Source organism: Phocoena phocoena, chromosome 18 (genome assembly GCF_963924675.1).
Source record: "Phocoena phocoena chromosome 18, mPhoPho1.1, whole genome shotgun sequence".
In the NCBI taxonomy this organism is placed as follows: Eukaryota; Metazoa; Chordata; class Mammalia; order Artiodactyla; family Phocoenidae; genus Phocoena; species Phocoena phocoena.
Window position 1 is genome coordinate 25,601,206 of NC_089236.1, and position 15,043 is coordinate 25,616,248.

At 49.2% G+C, this 15,043-nt stretch overlaps 1 protein-coding gene across 2 annotated transcripts; it reads right to left on the bottom strand.

Moving 5' to 3' along the window:
* Window positions 1-8,283: 8,283 nt before the first annotated feature.
* Window positions 8,284-12,725, bottom strand: LOC136137705 (protocadherin-8). 2 transcript variants are annotated; one of them, XM_065896158.1, is made up of 3 exons: window positions 10,101-12,725; window positions 9,721-9,928; window positions 8,284-9,247 (listed from the first exon to the last, which is right to left on the bottom strand). In XM_065896158.1, exons 1-3 carry the CDS (start codon window positions 12,723-12,725, stop codon window positions 8,871-8,873), a joined length of 3,210 nt encoding a protein of 1,069 aa, XP_065752230.1. In that variant the 3' UTR covers window positions 8,284-8,870. The 2 variants fall into 2 exon arrangements, with proteins under 2 accessions (XP_065752230.1, XP_065752231.1); XM_065896159.1 differs by having other exon boundaries at window positions 8,871-9,247; window positions 10,392-12,725.
* Window positions 12,726-15,043: the final 2,318 nt, after the last annotated feature.

A 15,043-nucleotide genomic window follows, 5' to 3' on the forward strand; every position in this document is an offset into this window, starting at 1 on the left:
GTCACTCAGTGCTCCAAAGAGAGCCTAACCACCTGTGAGCAGCCTTGAACTGCTATCAGCTGACTTCTTCACTTCCCCTTTTGCCTCACCCCTCACCTTCCCACCTGTGTGCTGTGAGGGGGGAGGGTGGGAGGATGGAGGCAGGGAACATGGTGTTGATGATGGCTTGGTAGATGAGACATGGCCTTGCCTTTTTAGCTTTAACCTCCACACTCACCATTTTACCTTCTCTCTAAAGGGGTTGTATGCCTGCTTTTTGTGTTTGTGACAATTGTACAGCTGAACATTCTGCAGGCGCTGGTTGACAATTATATTCTACAGCTGAAATTCTCCCGGGTGAACCCTGACAGTCACAGCAGGTCAGAAGGTATGTCTTGGCTCAACACTGCATAGTTTCTATAGTGCAGTGGTTCTGCAGTGTGGTCCTTGGGCCAGTGGCATTAGAACTTATTAGAAAAGGGAATATGTTAGAAATGCAGACTATAGGACCTCACCCCAATCCTGTTGTGTCAGATACTTCTGGGCTGCAGCCCAGCGCTCTGCTTTAACAAACCCTCCAGGTGGTTCTGATTTGAAATCAACAAATAGAGGGGATACTATTGGCGCCTCGCCCACATGCATCCATATAGACTGTGCACTCATTCCTAGCTACCATACTGGCTGCCAAAGGCTTGTGATGGGTCCCTTCTTGCGAGAATTGCCCTCAGCCTACCAGGAGCCTCCTTGCCACGGGAGGTGATGCAATGTACCCCCTTTCTTATCCAGAAACCAATGACTGACATAGGGTAGGAAAGCCTGGCCCATTGCCTCCAGAGAGAACCACTTTGTTCTCCAAAGCTCAGGTGGGACCAGGCTGAAACTGAGACCATGACTGTGTTGAGCTTTCATTCCCTGCGGTCTCCAGCTGCCTTCTCTCCTCTTCTGAGAGCAATTTCTCAATAAATGATTTTCAAAAGACACTGATAAAAGAAATCAAAGATGACACAAACAGATGGAGAGATATACCACGTTCTTGGAGTGGAAGAATCAATATTGTGAAAATGACTATACTACCCAAAGCAATCTACAGATTCAGTGCAATCCCTATCAAATTATCAATGGCATTTTTTACAGAACTAGAACAAAATATCTTAAAATTTGTATGGAGACACAAAAGACCCAAAATAGCCAAAGCAATCTTGAGGGAAAAAAAATCAGAGCTGGAGGAATCAGGCTCCCTGACTTCAGACTATACTACAAAACTACAGTAATCAAGACAGTATGGTACTGGCACAAAAACAGAAATATAGATCAATGGAAGAGGATAGAAAGCCCAGAGATAAACCCACACACCTATAGTCAACTAATCTATGACAAAGGAGGCAAGAATATACAATGGAGAAAAGACAGTCTCTTCAATAAGTGGTGCTGGGAAAACTGGACAGCTACATGTAACAGAATCACATTAGAATACTACCTAACACCATACACAAAAATAAACTCAAAATGGATTAAAGACCTAAATGTAAGACCAGACACTATAAAACTCTTAGAGGAAAACATAGGAAGAACACTCTTTCACATAAATCACAGCAAGATCATTTTTGACCCACCTTCTAGAGTAATGGAAATAAAACCAAAAATAAACAAATGGGACTTCATGAAACTTAAAAGCTTTTGCACAGCAAAGGAAACTACAAACAAGACAAAAAGACAGCCCTTGGAGTGGAAGAAAATATTTGCAAATGAATCAATGGACAAAGGATTAGTCTTCAAAATATAAAAACAACTCATGCAGCTCAATATTAAAAAACCAAACAACCCAATCAAAAAATGGGCAGAAGACCTAAATAGACATACAGATGGCCAAGGGGCACATGAAAAGCTGCTCAACATCACTAATTATTAGAGAAATGGAAATCAAAACTACAATGAGGTATCGCCTCACACCAATTAGAATGGGCATCATCAGAAAATCTACAAAAAACAAATTCTGGAGAGGGTGTGGAGAAAAAGGAACCTTCTTGCACCGTTGGTGGGAATGTAAATTGATACAGTCACTATGGAGAACAGTATGGAGGTTCTTTAAAAAACTAAAAATAGAATTACCATATGACCCAGCAATCCCACTACTGGGCATATACCCAGAGAAAACCATAATTCAAAAAAAGAACATGCACCCCAATGTTCATTGCAGCACTGTTTACAATAGCCAGGTCATGGAAGCAACCTAAATGCCCACTGACAGATGGATGGATAAAGAAGATGTGGCACATATATACATTGGAATATTACTCAGCCATAAAAAGGAACAAAACTGGGTCATTTGTAGAGATGTGGATGGACCTAGAGACTGTCATACAGAGTGAAGTAAGTCAGAAAGAGAAAAATAAGTATTGTATATTAACACATATATGTGGAATCTAGAAAAATTGTACAGATGAACCAGTTTTCAAGGCAGAAATTGTGACACAGATGTAGAGAACAAATGTATGGACACGAAGGGGGGAAAGCCAGGGGTGGGGGGCGGGTGGTGGTGGTGGGATGAATTGGGAGATTGGGATTAACATATATACACCAATATGTATAAAATAGATAACTAATAAAAACCTGCTGTATAAAAAATTAAATTAAATGAAATTAAAAAAATAAAAGAATCCCTGACTCAGGCTGTGTTGCTCAGAAACTTAACCACCCAAGTGAGTTAAGACAATCACCCAAATAAAAGGAAGAATTGAAGGATTTATGAAGAATTAAGAGTCCCATATGGGTACCTAAAAATATCTAGATAATTAGTAGAATGTGATTTTTACTAGCTTTTGGGTGTAAACATAGCCTGGGAGATGTTCCACCACAAGCATAGGGAGGAGAGCCAGGGACAGAGTGGTCCAGGGACAGAGTGGTGACACTGAATTTCTTTAACGCAGGAAGATGGCTGAGCCAGTGCTTAGCCTTCTTGCTGTACTTCATGAGTTTGTTCTCGCACTCCGTTGAGGCTGGTGATGAAGGGCTTTTGGCAGATAAGCAGAATGAATCACAAGGAGGTTAAGTGATGACAGAAAGTCAGTTGCTGAATCAAATTGAGATTCCATTCCCAGCCAGGTATCTACCACCACCAACAGCTCAGCCCTTCTGATGATCTAGTGACATTCATTTGGAGCAAATCCTCACCCCTTAACAGCTACTTTCCTAGAATTGATAGGGAGAAAATTTGGCAAACTAGACAGGCTCAATAAAATAAGAGATTAATATCTAACATTTAGCATAATAAGCGATTTGATGCCTTCACCGAACTTCGCTGTTTGCTGTGTTTGCCTGGAACAAAGTGGAGATTTGACAATTATCCGGATTATTTGAGCCATGTGGCTTCAGGTACCAACGTCTGGGAATCTCTTGAGTTGGGTCTGAAGAGATGCTGCCGCGCTGAAACTAGAAGATGCGGAGGGCCTCTCCTTCAATAATTAAGGTGACTTATATGGTCAGGGCTTGTGCAGCTTCTGAATCCTCTAAGCACTAAGCTGGGTAGATAAGACGCTGAATCTCTCGGTCACCTCTGATTCTGATTCTGGAGGCAGATTTAGCACAGTCTCCTTGTAGGGAAGTCTGTTGACTTGTACATGCAGAGTCTCTTGGTTGTGGTGTGTAACCATGACCTTTTGTGCTTGGCTCAGTGAATCATTCCATTCAGCAAGTGCCTTTATTGAATCTTTATTAGGTAGCAGCCAGTGATCCAGGTGCTGGGGATGGAGAGATGAAAGACACAGACAGACCTTGATTTCATGGGCCAGGAGTGGGGAGATAGGTAGGTGAGGCTACGTGCTGAGGAAGTGCTGAGGAAGCACACAAGTCACTGTGCCTTGTCTGGCTGGTGGCTGGGAGAGGGGCTGACGTGATTCTTGAATAATTTTGATGGATAAGAAAAAGAGCCAGAAAAGAGAAAGGATGGAGTGGGGAGAAGAGAAGAGGAACTAGAATGTCATCCTAGGCAAATGGACCAGGAAGGAAAGGTGAAACACAAGTAGATCCTTCTGGCTGAAGTTCCAGATGGATGCTGGGGAGCAGGGGGACCAGTACCCAGTCTGGGGAAGGAGGAAGGGACCAGAGGACTGAGGGCCTGAGATGCCGTGGACAGCCCTGCAGACTTTATCCTAGAGGTGATGGAAAGTCATGAGGGTATTAATCAGATGAGTGACAAAATCAGGTTTTAGAAAAGGTCTTTATGGCAGCAGCGTGGAGGATGGAGTGAAGGGAAACAGGTAGTGAATCCAGGGAGAGCAGATAGGAGACTCATGCTAGAACCCAGGAAAGAAACAATGAGAGTTCATATAAGGCAGGATGTCTTATTCTGTATCAGAAAGATCTTTTTAAAATCCAAGCTCCTCCTAATAGGAGCTTGTGTGATCTATGACAAGTTACCGTACCCCTCCAAGTCTCGCTTTCCTCATATGTAAAATGGTTTAATGAGTACTTACCTCATAAGGTTGTGAGGATTAACTGTAAAGTGCTTGGTGCAGTGCCTAAAATGCAGTAATCGCGAAAAACTGGTGTCCTTGTTCTTGTTCTTATGCATCCATCCTGATTTAGATAGTCTCCCTAAAAGCAGTTACTCAAACAAAGGCTTGGGTGCAGGGAGTTTATTTGGGAGCAGATCCCAGGAAGTACAAGTAACAGAGTGGGGAAAGTGAGACAGGGCATGGGGACAGCCAGTGAAGGGGGTCTGGCTGAGTGGGATGCTGCCGTGAGCAGCTGGGGTTCAAATTCACCTGAGACCCTCAGGGGAACTGTGTAGAATCCAGCTCAGAGTTTTCCTCCCAAGGGATGGGAAAGCTGGGATATTTATCCACCAATGCCTGTCCCTAATGGGCTGAGGGACAGTTCTTAAAGCCCCAGTGTTTCCAGACTGCCCTGTGTACAAGCTGACCAAGCTTCTGTGGCCCCAACACCGGTGGACCCCCAAGCTCTCAGCAAGTCTCAAGCTGCAGAGACAGATGTCTGGATGGAGACCGTCATAGGGCAACCGGAAGCATCCACCGCAGCAGAAGTGAACGCAGAGGGCAGCAGTGGGGATGTGAGTAGAGCATCCTACCTGCTACAGTGGAGTGAAAGGACAATTAAACAATATTTAGGAAATGGAATCAACAGACCTTGGTGAGTGGAAGGAAGAAATTCGATGGCATCTTAAAATGACTTTAGTATTTGGGGTTTGGTCTGAAAACTGCAGAGTTTAAAACAGTTGCCAGAGGGGTAGTTTTTTGGTAATGATGTCAGGGAAGGGAGGATGACTTTGATGAGGACATGTCAAGTCCGAGGTGTCCGTGATCTAGCCAAGTGTCATACTGGGTTGGAAAATGGAATTTTCCTAATTCCCCATTAAACTATGCAGGCTTCACTTGGACTTGTTGGAATTTCTTAAGCAAGTTTTGAGGGAGCAAATCTCACACTCTGATAATGAGTGAAGATTTTTTCCGTCCTTGCTACAAGAGCACGTTTAATCTGGTGGTTTAAGTGATGGCTTTTAAAACAGCCTGTTGTCTCTTTCTGCCTGCTTTTCTCTTATTAGGTGACTTTGAACCTGGTGGTGAATTCCACTGCAGATTATTTCCCCTGAAGAAACAGAATGATAAATACTGTCTTGAGTTATTGCATAGCTGTTGAAACCTAGACAGCATTTTCAAAACCCTTCTGAGTTGTTGCAAAGCACAGTGCCCCATCAAGTACTATATTACTTTGCTTCGGTTTGCCTTCAAAACTTACAGCATTTCCAATTATCTGTTGTTACTGAATTCAGTACTAAAGTGAATATGCTTATTTTCTAAAATGGAATTTTTGGATGATAAAAACTTATCTTTGCTGAGTGAGATAAACCAGATATTTAGCTAACTGTGGCATGGAACTCATCCTGGTTATATATATACATATTTTTTTCTTTCCATGTGCATGTATATTTGTATGTGGAGACATGCAACCTGTTTTTGCTGTTTCAGAATGCACTTTTCAATAGATGTTGAAACCACTTATATTTTAATTTTCTGAAGTGGTTTCTTTGATGGCTATTTTATTATAAGAAGTGTAGGACATCCAGGTCAATGGGGCCAGACATAAAAAAATGAAATAGATAAAGTCTGGCTCTAGTTTTCTCTTTCAAAGTGACCTCCCACTTCCCCAAGTGCCTTCCATGTCCCAGTGTTCACTGCGAAGGTGCCCCAGGGTTGTAGGCCTCCACCTCCAAAGACAGACTTGTGGCACCATCACAAACCCCTAAGGCTTGTGAGTTTGCTTGTGATGTTCATTTAACCATACTTGCTTGTAGAGTGTCGACTATATATGAGGCCCTGGTCTACACAGTGATAGTGAAAGAAGCAAAGAGAGCAAACCAGTGTCAGAACAAGGCCAGAAATCCTGAGTCTGTTTCATCTTCCTTAGTGGGTGGGGCTGCACTGATAGAGACTGGCTCCAAAGGAAGGCAAGGAAAGAGGAAGATAGAATGTATTACTGTAGGCCAGGTGTGGTCCTAAGTATTCTGCATATATATTATCTCATTTAATTTAATAAAGCAATATATTTTCTTAAAAATATGCTTGAGAATCAACACTTCTCAAGGAAAGCAGAGAGCTTCTTTCATCTAGTTCCTGTTTCTCTGAGAGGTCCTATGTCTGACTCTGAGATGAGTCCCCTTCCCTCTTATTTTTTTTGTTTAAACAAACGATTTTAAGGACTGAATTATGTTTTGATTTTTTTTAAAGTTCCAAGCAAAATCGGGCCTTTTAATGGTCATTTCTCTAAGGGAAAAATAGGACAGTGAAGTCATGGTGATTTTGATAACTGAAGTTTGGGGACAATGATATAGTTAACACAGCACAAAATAAAATAATGACAATGACATTATTTTACTTTTGAAGGACAAGAGCCGGCAAACACTTTCAGAGATTGGATGCTTTCAGGCTGCCATTGCGGGATTATTCATTTTTCTGCTTTGCATTTGATGAGATTGGCTCAAGAATAAAGCTTTAGTTGTTAGAATAGGAGGTCTAGCTGGGGTCTCTCCACTGGGGCTTGCTGACCTTCGCACAGGCCATGGGTGGCGAAGCACTTGTGTGTGCCCACCCTGCTGTTCAGCTTGGGGCCACCACTGGTTTCAATTATGAATTCAACAGGCAGCTTTGAGGGCTCCTCTATTCATTACAGAGCTTCGCTCTCCATAATCAGTAATAAAGGAACACAGGCACTTCACAAATATAAAGTGCTAAACAATAATCAGTCAGTAAAGGCGATGCATTGGGACTTTTCTACTTAACTCTTTGTTTCTTTCAAGTTAAAAAGAAAACAATATCATTGCTTATTTTATTTTCTTGCCTTGAGTAATCTGGGTTAAATCTCATCCTGGCCACTTACCAGCTGTGTGACTTTTGGGCATTTTACCTAAACTCTCTGTGCCCCAGTTTCCTTATCTGTAAAATGGAAATAATGATAGTTCCCATCTCATGGGGGTTATTTGAGGAATAAATGAGATAATTCATGCAGAATATCTTTGTAAGGAGCTCCGCTCATATAAAAACTTGTTCAGTAAATGTTAGTTCTCATTATTATTATTTTAATTTCAAATAAAATGAAATTTTATTTCATTTTATAACAGGTCTTTTGAGTGGTTTTTTTTAAAAAAAACTTCCATTACGCACATTTTCACACACAAACACGCAAATAGATTGGTATAATCTTCTCCACTCACACATACACACGTACCAATGTGCATTGACCATGATCAATATACTTTTCAATCTCATGTCATATAGCCTCATGTTTTCTTCTAGAATATTTTAAAACACATCTCAAGCATCATGTCTTTTCACCCATAAGTTTGAGTCTCTTTTTGATATTAAAATCCTTAATATTTAAGGTAAGAGCTTCTTGGGACTATATCTTCTTAACCTTAAACCCCAGACCCTAGAGGAGTTATTGCAGTTAGGAAACGCTTTACAGATGTTTGTTTAATTAGTGAATGAACAGTCCAAACTCAGCTTTCCTCCACTTTTTGGTAGATGTTCCATAAATATTTGTTGAGTAAATAAATGAGGGCAGGAATTTTATAGAGTGCCTGATGTATATGGAGATGCATATGTTTTACAAAAGCAACAAATATTTTTAATACTTGGATGAGACTCCAATACTTGAAATCCCACAGGTTTACTGTTGCTGTAAACGTTAATAATGCCCAAATAATTAGCACTTGAAGAAGGTTGAATTCTGGTACTCAGATTTTTTGTGAATGCCTGACTGTCGGTAAGTTCACAAAAAGCAATTAGCAGATTCTTCAAACACATGACAAATCCTTTATTACTCTGCTTTTAAGTGACATGGTTTACAGAAAACCAAATGTAATTAAATAACATTGAACTTGAAATCTACCACAGACTCAAGATATACAAGTTATACTTGGCAAGGCAAAACTTCTCTAACACTAGGTTGTTTCGGGTGAAAGATAAATTTCCATTAAGTAATTCCAACATGTTTTGTTTTTTTGTCTTACAGACAGTTCCTTTGGCAATAACTTCCACTTTAGCTTTTATTATATAAAAATATAACAAAATTTCATTATATACAAACATTACATTACACCATGTACAGGTTAAAAACACTAAGAAAATGGCAAGCCACAAGGGAAATGAAAGTCAACAGCATGATAAGAATTAAATACTGCACACATTTCATAAAAATTACGTTAACTACATTTTTGTTTGCAGATACCAAACAGTACCAATGTGATTGGAAATAGCTTCCAACAACTTCATTTTAAGGCACATCTTGCATATTTCTATATACAACACTGAAACCGGTCAATAACTTAGGGGCTTCTTGGAGTGACCTGTATATACGTGACAACATGCAGCATGGGATTACACATTTTCATTGTCTTCCTTCTTTGGGGACAGGTACCTGCCAGGGGAGGACTCATAGAGGGGTACCCCAATCTCCTGCAAGTCTGGGAGCCTCCCTGGACGAGGAGGGGAGAGCAGAGTGACTGTCCTGTCATAGTCTCTGTGTAGCACTTTCTCATAGACGCTCTGCAGCCCCACTGTCTTGGGCAGCTGGGCCTGGTAGTAATTGTCCCTACGGAGAGGATCCCGGGGCAGGGACGTGCTCTTACAGAAGGTCGACATCTGGGCTGGGGGGTGAGTGGAAGCATGTGTGCTGGGCCCTCCAGCGCAGGAGGGGCTCCAGCATCGGTCAGAGTGGCCCAGGATCTTACACTCCGCGGTGCATGCCCACAGTCCTAACATAAAAGAGAAAGGGAGAGGGTGTGATGATTACTGAGATTACACACACTGTGCCTCCATCCTCAAAGCGTCAGACAGGGTCAGGGCGGCTGAAAAGGAAAGCGTGTAAGAAGATGAACGCCCTGATTCCAGATCTGAAATGAATATTGGCTCCTACAAAGCCACTTTAATACGAAGTTGGCTCAGCTTTAGCTGGAAGCAAAAAAGAAAAAAAAAAAATTGATAAGCAGAATTTCTCTTCTCAGATAGCAACCTAACAGGATGGGAGTCTGGTTTATTTTAGGTGGTGGAGCTGCCTCGACTTGGCATTTTGAAATTCATGTTTGAGGCGGGCCGGAATCCGGAACTCAAGGACAGAAAAAAGTGAGAAAGAGGGAGGGGGTCCGGGAATGGAGATTGAGAAGAGAGGCTGTTGCGGAAACGGAGGGAGAGAAGAAAGGCTGAATTTGCAGGAAAGAGGAGTCCTCACCACTCTGCATGTGGCTGATGAGATCCTTCTTCAGAGCGTCCCCGCTGATGTCGGAATCGCTATCGTTGAAATCACTGTCCCCTTTGCCGCTGTCTTTGCCGCTGAACTTCTCCGCTTCTCGGCCGGAGATGGTGTTGAAAGAATGTCCTTTCCAGACAGCCACAGGGGGCGCCGGCTCCTTTCCGAAACCAGGGGAGGCGCCGTAGGGCTGCAGCAGGGAATGGGGAAAGCAAGCAGGGGTGAGGGTTGGGCAAGAGACAAAAACACAAGGGCGACAGGTTAGGCCTCTCCCACGCCCGCACACCCAGACCCCTCCAGTCCCTTCCCCCAGCCTGTCCGCGGAGCACCGAGCGGGGCGCCCAGCCGAAGGAAGGCCTCACCTCGGCGTGCGCGCCGCGGAGCCGCTGCTGCCCCTCGAAGTGACAGGAGCTTTCCCCGGTGGCGCTGCCGCCCTCCGAGCCCGGCACTTCGGCCGCGGCGACCGCGGGCGGGGGCGCGTCGGCCGCGGGGCTGCCAAAGGGCGCTTTGCCGCTGCCAGGGAAGGTGAGCACGTCGAACATGTTGGGCCTGGGCCCGGCTCCCCGGGCGGCCTCCTCCGGGGAGCCGGGAGCCGAGGCTCCGCCGCCCGCCGCCCCGGGCCGCTCTTCCCGGCGGGGCCCCCCTTTGCGCACCTCCTTCTTGCGGCGGTTGCAGGTGGTGGCGATGGCGATGATGGCGGCCAGAAGCAGCGTGCAGCTCCCGGCCAGCACGATGATGACGATCAGCGGCGTGTCCCACTGTAGCGCCGGCCCCGACGTCGCGAGCCGAGAGCCGGGAGGGCGAGAGCGCTCCGAGTTCGCTGCACTGGCTGGAGACACCAGCCCGCGCCCGCCTCCTGCTGTCACCACGAAGCTGACAGCGGCGGTGGTGGAGAGCGGGGGCCGGCCGCCGTCGGATACGACCAGCAACGCCCGGAATACTCGGCCGGGCGGCTCCTGAGATAGGTCGCCGGTGAGCACGATCTCCCCCGTTCGGCTGCCGATGGCGAAGGCTTCTCGCGGCTCCTGCTGTAGAAGGTCGAATGCCAGCTCCCCGTTGGCACCCTCGTCTGCGTCCCGGGCCTGCACGCGCGCCACGGCTGTGTCCCTTGCCGTGCGCCCGGGGACCGCCACTTCCAGGGAGCCGTTGGCCGGTGCCGGGTGCACCAGGACCGGTGCGTGGTCGTTCTGGTCAAGCACCCGCACTTGCACCAGGGCACTGCTGGAGAGCTGAGGGGAGCCGCCGTCGCTCGCCTGGATGCGCACGTCGAGCTGGCGAAGCGTCTCATAGTCGAAGCTGCGCAGCGCGTAGATGGCCCCGGTAGCCGGGTCCACCGAGACATAGGTGGACACGGCGCCCCCAGCACGGCCCACCTCGGCCTCCAGCAGCCGGTAGGTGACCTGGCCGTTGCGGCCCAGGTCCGGGTCCCTGGCGGCCACCGTGGCCAAGTAAGCCCCGGGCGGGTTATTCTCACGCACCGTCACCTCGTAGACCGGCCGCGTGAAGAGCGGCTCGTTGTCGTTCTCGTCGCTCACCCGCACCAGGTAGGGCCGCACGGTGCGCAGCGGGGGCGCGCCGCGGTCCTCGGCCACCAGGGTCAGGTTGTACTCGGCGATGCGCTCGCGGTCCAGCGACCCCGCGGTCACCACCAGGTAGCTGCCCGCGTAGGCCGGCTGCAGTCGGAAGTGCTCGTGCCCATAGAGGGCGCAGCGCACCTGCCCGTTGGCTCCCGAGTCCCTGTCCGAGGTGCTGACCAGCGCCACCAGGCTCTCGCGTGCCGCCCCCTCTGGCACCAGGGAGATGGCTCCGGCCTCTGGCGTCCCGGGCCCGGTCGACGAGGTCGCGTCCGCACCCCCGAGAGCAGCGGCGGCGGCGGCGAAGGGCGAGGCGACAGGCGCGCCCGGGGCGGCCAGCGGGGTGATGGCGATGTCCGGCGCGTTGTCATTGACGTCGCGGATGCGCACGATGACCTTGCAGGTGGCGGCGCGGGGCCCGGGGCCGCGGTCCTGCGCCCGCACGTCCAGTTCGTAAGTGTCCTGGCGCTCGTAGTCCACGGGCCCGGCCAGGGTGAGGCGGCCCGAGCGCGGATCGAGGCGGAAGAGGCGGCGCGCCTCCGGCGGGGTACGGGAGCCGAAGGCGAACACCACGTCGCCGTTGGGGCCCTCGTCGGGGTCCGCCGCGTCCAGGTCGAGCAGTAGCGAGCCCACGGGCGCGTCCTCCGCCAGCTCCACCTCGGCCACGGCGCCCTGCGGGAAGGCCGGGCTGTGGTCGTTCGCGTCCAGCACGCGCACACTGAGGGCGGCCGTGGCGGAGCGCGGCGGGCGGCCTCCGTCTTGGGCCACCAACTCCAGGTTGTAGGCGGCCTGGCTTTCGCGGTCCAGCTCCTGCAGCAGCACCAGGTCGGCGCACTGGGCACCGTCCGCGCGCGTCTGCAGCTCCACGCGGAAGGGGCTGTGCGGCTCGGCCAGGCGCACGCTCTGCAACCCATTGGCGCCCACGTCCTCGTCCACCGGCACCTCTAAGGGTATGCGCGTGCCCACGGCCGCGCCTTCGGACACCTCCACGGGGATCTGGGCCCGGGGAAAGCGCGGCGCGTGGTCATTGACGTCTCTCACCTCCACTTCAACGTGCACCAGCCGGAACTGCTCCTGCGAGAAGCTGACCACGTCGAAGGCCAGCACGCACTGCGGGGCCTGGCCGCACAGCCGCTCGCGGTCCAGGCCCGCGTCTCCGACGGTCAGCTGCCCGTCGCCCTCGCGCACTCGGATCAGCGAGCTGTTGAACTGCTTCATCAGGCGGAAGCTTGTGTCTCCGGACACTTTCATATGCAGGTCTTCAGCCAGGGTCCCGATGACCGTTCCGGGGGCATCCTCCTCGAAAGTGCTGTATCGCACTGTCTTGCTCTGGGCCACGGAGAGCACCCAGCAAAGACTGAAGAGCTGCAGGGGGAAAAGGCAGGGGATTCCCCCGCGCCTCGCTGGACTCATGCCGCCAGCCCCGAGCGCTACTCCAAAAGGCTGAGGGAGCGATTCCTCTCTGGTTTGCGGGTCTGGGCCTGAGTCCCAGGGTCCCCAGGGCACGCTTTTTGCGAGGCGTGTGCGGGAGAAGTCTGCAGGCTGCAGCCTGGATGTGCCGGCTGGCTCTGAGGACGCGTGGATGCCGCCCACGGCCCACACCTCTCCCTCGCCTTTTCTCGCTGGAGCTGCGCCGCCGAGCGCCGCCTCCGCTCTTATAGCAGCCGGTATGCAAATCATCCGAACTGGGCAGCCAATGGCGGCCTGGCCCTCGCGCAGCTCCTACGCCAGCCTCCGACAATCCCTTTAGTGTGGAAAGGCTTAGAGGGGAAAACAAGAAATGAAAATTAGGGAATCTTTCCTTTGTTTCTTTAACTCCTTTTGCTTTTTTTCTTTCCTGTCAGCGCTCTGCCTGTAGAGGAGTTGGCACGGGTCGCCGGGCGTTAAAGGAGCGGACGGTTTTGTTAATTGTGCCCCTCCTGTGCTGGCTGCTTGAACTGACAGCCATCATATGGGATTTCGCCCCAGTGGCTCGGGACCCCGCGCTCACTCTCTGCGTTTTGCACTTCGGAGGCTTTGAAACCGCTCGCGGCCCCCTCTGCACAGACTTGCTCTGCCGGGTGAGGCTCAGTTCGCGTTCTTTCCCAGCTTCCCACGGCGCTCGGCAATAGCCTCTCGATTTAGGAGCCCGAAGGATAAGGGAAAATTGATTTTATTCAGATTTGTGTACGCAGTTGTGTTTTGCTCGTGTGAGCCCCGGTGATCAGAGCTGCCACTTTCCTTTCAGAAAAGAGCTCTGCGACGTGTTAGTATATATGTCATTGTCCAAATGGCTTTCTTAAGCCCTGGGCGCTAGCAGACAAGGGGGAAAAAAGTTCCAAATAGGATTTAGCATAAGCTTGAGGAGATTTGGAAAGGTTTCAAAGATCAGACTGTATCAAAGGCTTATGAAGTCCTCGTTAGTAGTGGAAATAGAATGGCGTGGCAGGAGATCCCATCGGAGGCCCCAATGTCTGTATTATTTAACTGTGACAAGCTAAGGGGAGAAAAAGTTGAACAGTTTCCACAGCGGCGTTGGGCTAACTTGAATATAATGAGCAAACGCCACATGTATCCATTATGTTCCTCTATTCATCCCCAATCACTACCATAGCTCTCTGGCTAAACGGTGATGGGCGCTGAATTCCACACAATACGCGGCTAGTATTAAAGTGCATTTAGAGAACTTTCCCTCCTGATGCCTTGTTCCGCCTATTTAGAGGATTTTCTTTCTGTTCTAATAGGGCCGCTCTGGGAAGCAATACTCATCCCGTTCCAGGAGAACAAAATCACAGCATGACGTTGAAACCTGGCACGAACCTGGGGGAACTTAACCATCTGCCTTGCCTACTAAAGTGTGGAGCTTCGGCATTGCCAGCTCTAGGCTGGGCGGGTCTCCCGGCGGGTCAGGCGTTGCGCTGCCCGCACAGGTATTCCTCCCTCCCCCTAGTATCCCTGAAGACCAGGGAGATGGGTCTCCAAACCCGAGCAAGACAGATTCTTACTGATTCTTATTGAAGAGATTTATTGAGCAGGCTATGCCAATACACACGAAGGAGGAGAGGTAAAAAAAAAAGTCACCCACAGGGAGGTTTTTTTTTTTTTAAGGCGATGGATTTGATAAGCAGACTGCATTTAGCAAATGTTCTTCTGAATCCTGATTATAGTTCTGCTGTCAACACCCTATCTGTGTTTTCCTTTCCCTCAAACCCGAGGGGATGTGTCTGGGGTCTTTTCAGAAGAGTTACAGAAGTCCTCCCAGAGTAGGGAGACCAAGCAGGGAGCTGGGTGGGCAGTGAGGGTGGAGAAGGATGACAGAGGAGCTCTGGAGTTGCCAGAGGGCAAAAAATGCAGCCCAAACATCATAAGAGCTCTTATGAGACTGGGGAGGGGGGATGCGCTAGACTGTGGATACTTGGGGGCTTCCTCAGAGCGATCTTGCCTCTCGGTTCCCTTCCCTGCCTCCTCCACCTCGTGGGCCTGGTAATGCTCAAAGTAAAGAGGCCAGGCACAGCGGACGCGCTGGAACGTGGAAAGGGCGACGCCCCCTACAGGAGCCCAATTCCCAGCTTTCTCTTCCACTTTTCCCCCCTCTCAACTGCCATATAATAGCTTGCTCTCTCTCTCTGCTCCCGCCCAAGAGACATTTCTCGGAGAGTATGAGCAGCCGAAAGAACTTTCCGTCTTCCATCCGAGCCCGTAATACTCCCACCCCGGCCCGCTGGTGACCTTTGGCGCTCCCAGGTTCCTGC

Coding starts and splice junctions, on each gene's coding strand:
- LOC136137705 (XM_065896158.1), bottom strand. CDS start 12,725: ATGAGTCCAGCGAGGCGCGGGGGAATCCCCTGCCTTTTCCCCCTGCAG. Junction 9,929..10,100: donor TCCGCGGCGCGCACGCCGAG/GTGAGGCCTTCC, acceptor TCCCTGCTGCAG/CCCTACGGCGCCTCCCCTGG. Junction 9,248..9,720: donor CATCAGCCACATGCAGAGTG/GTGAGGACTCCT, acceptor CTTTTATGTTAG/GACTGTGGGCATGCACCGCG.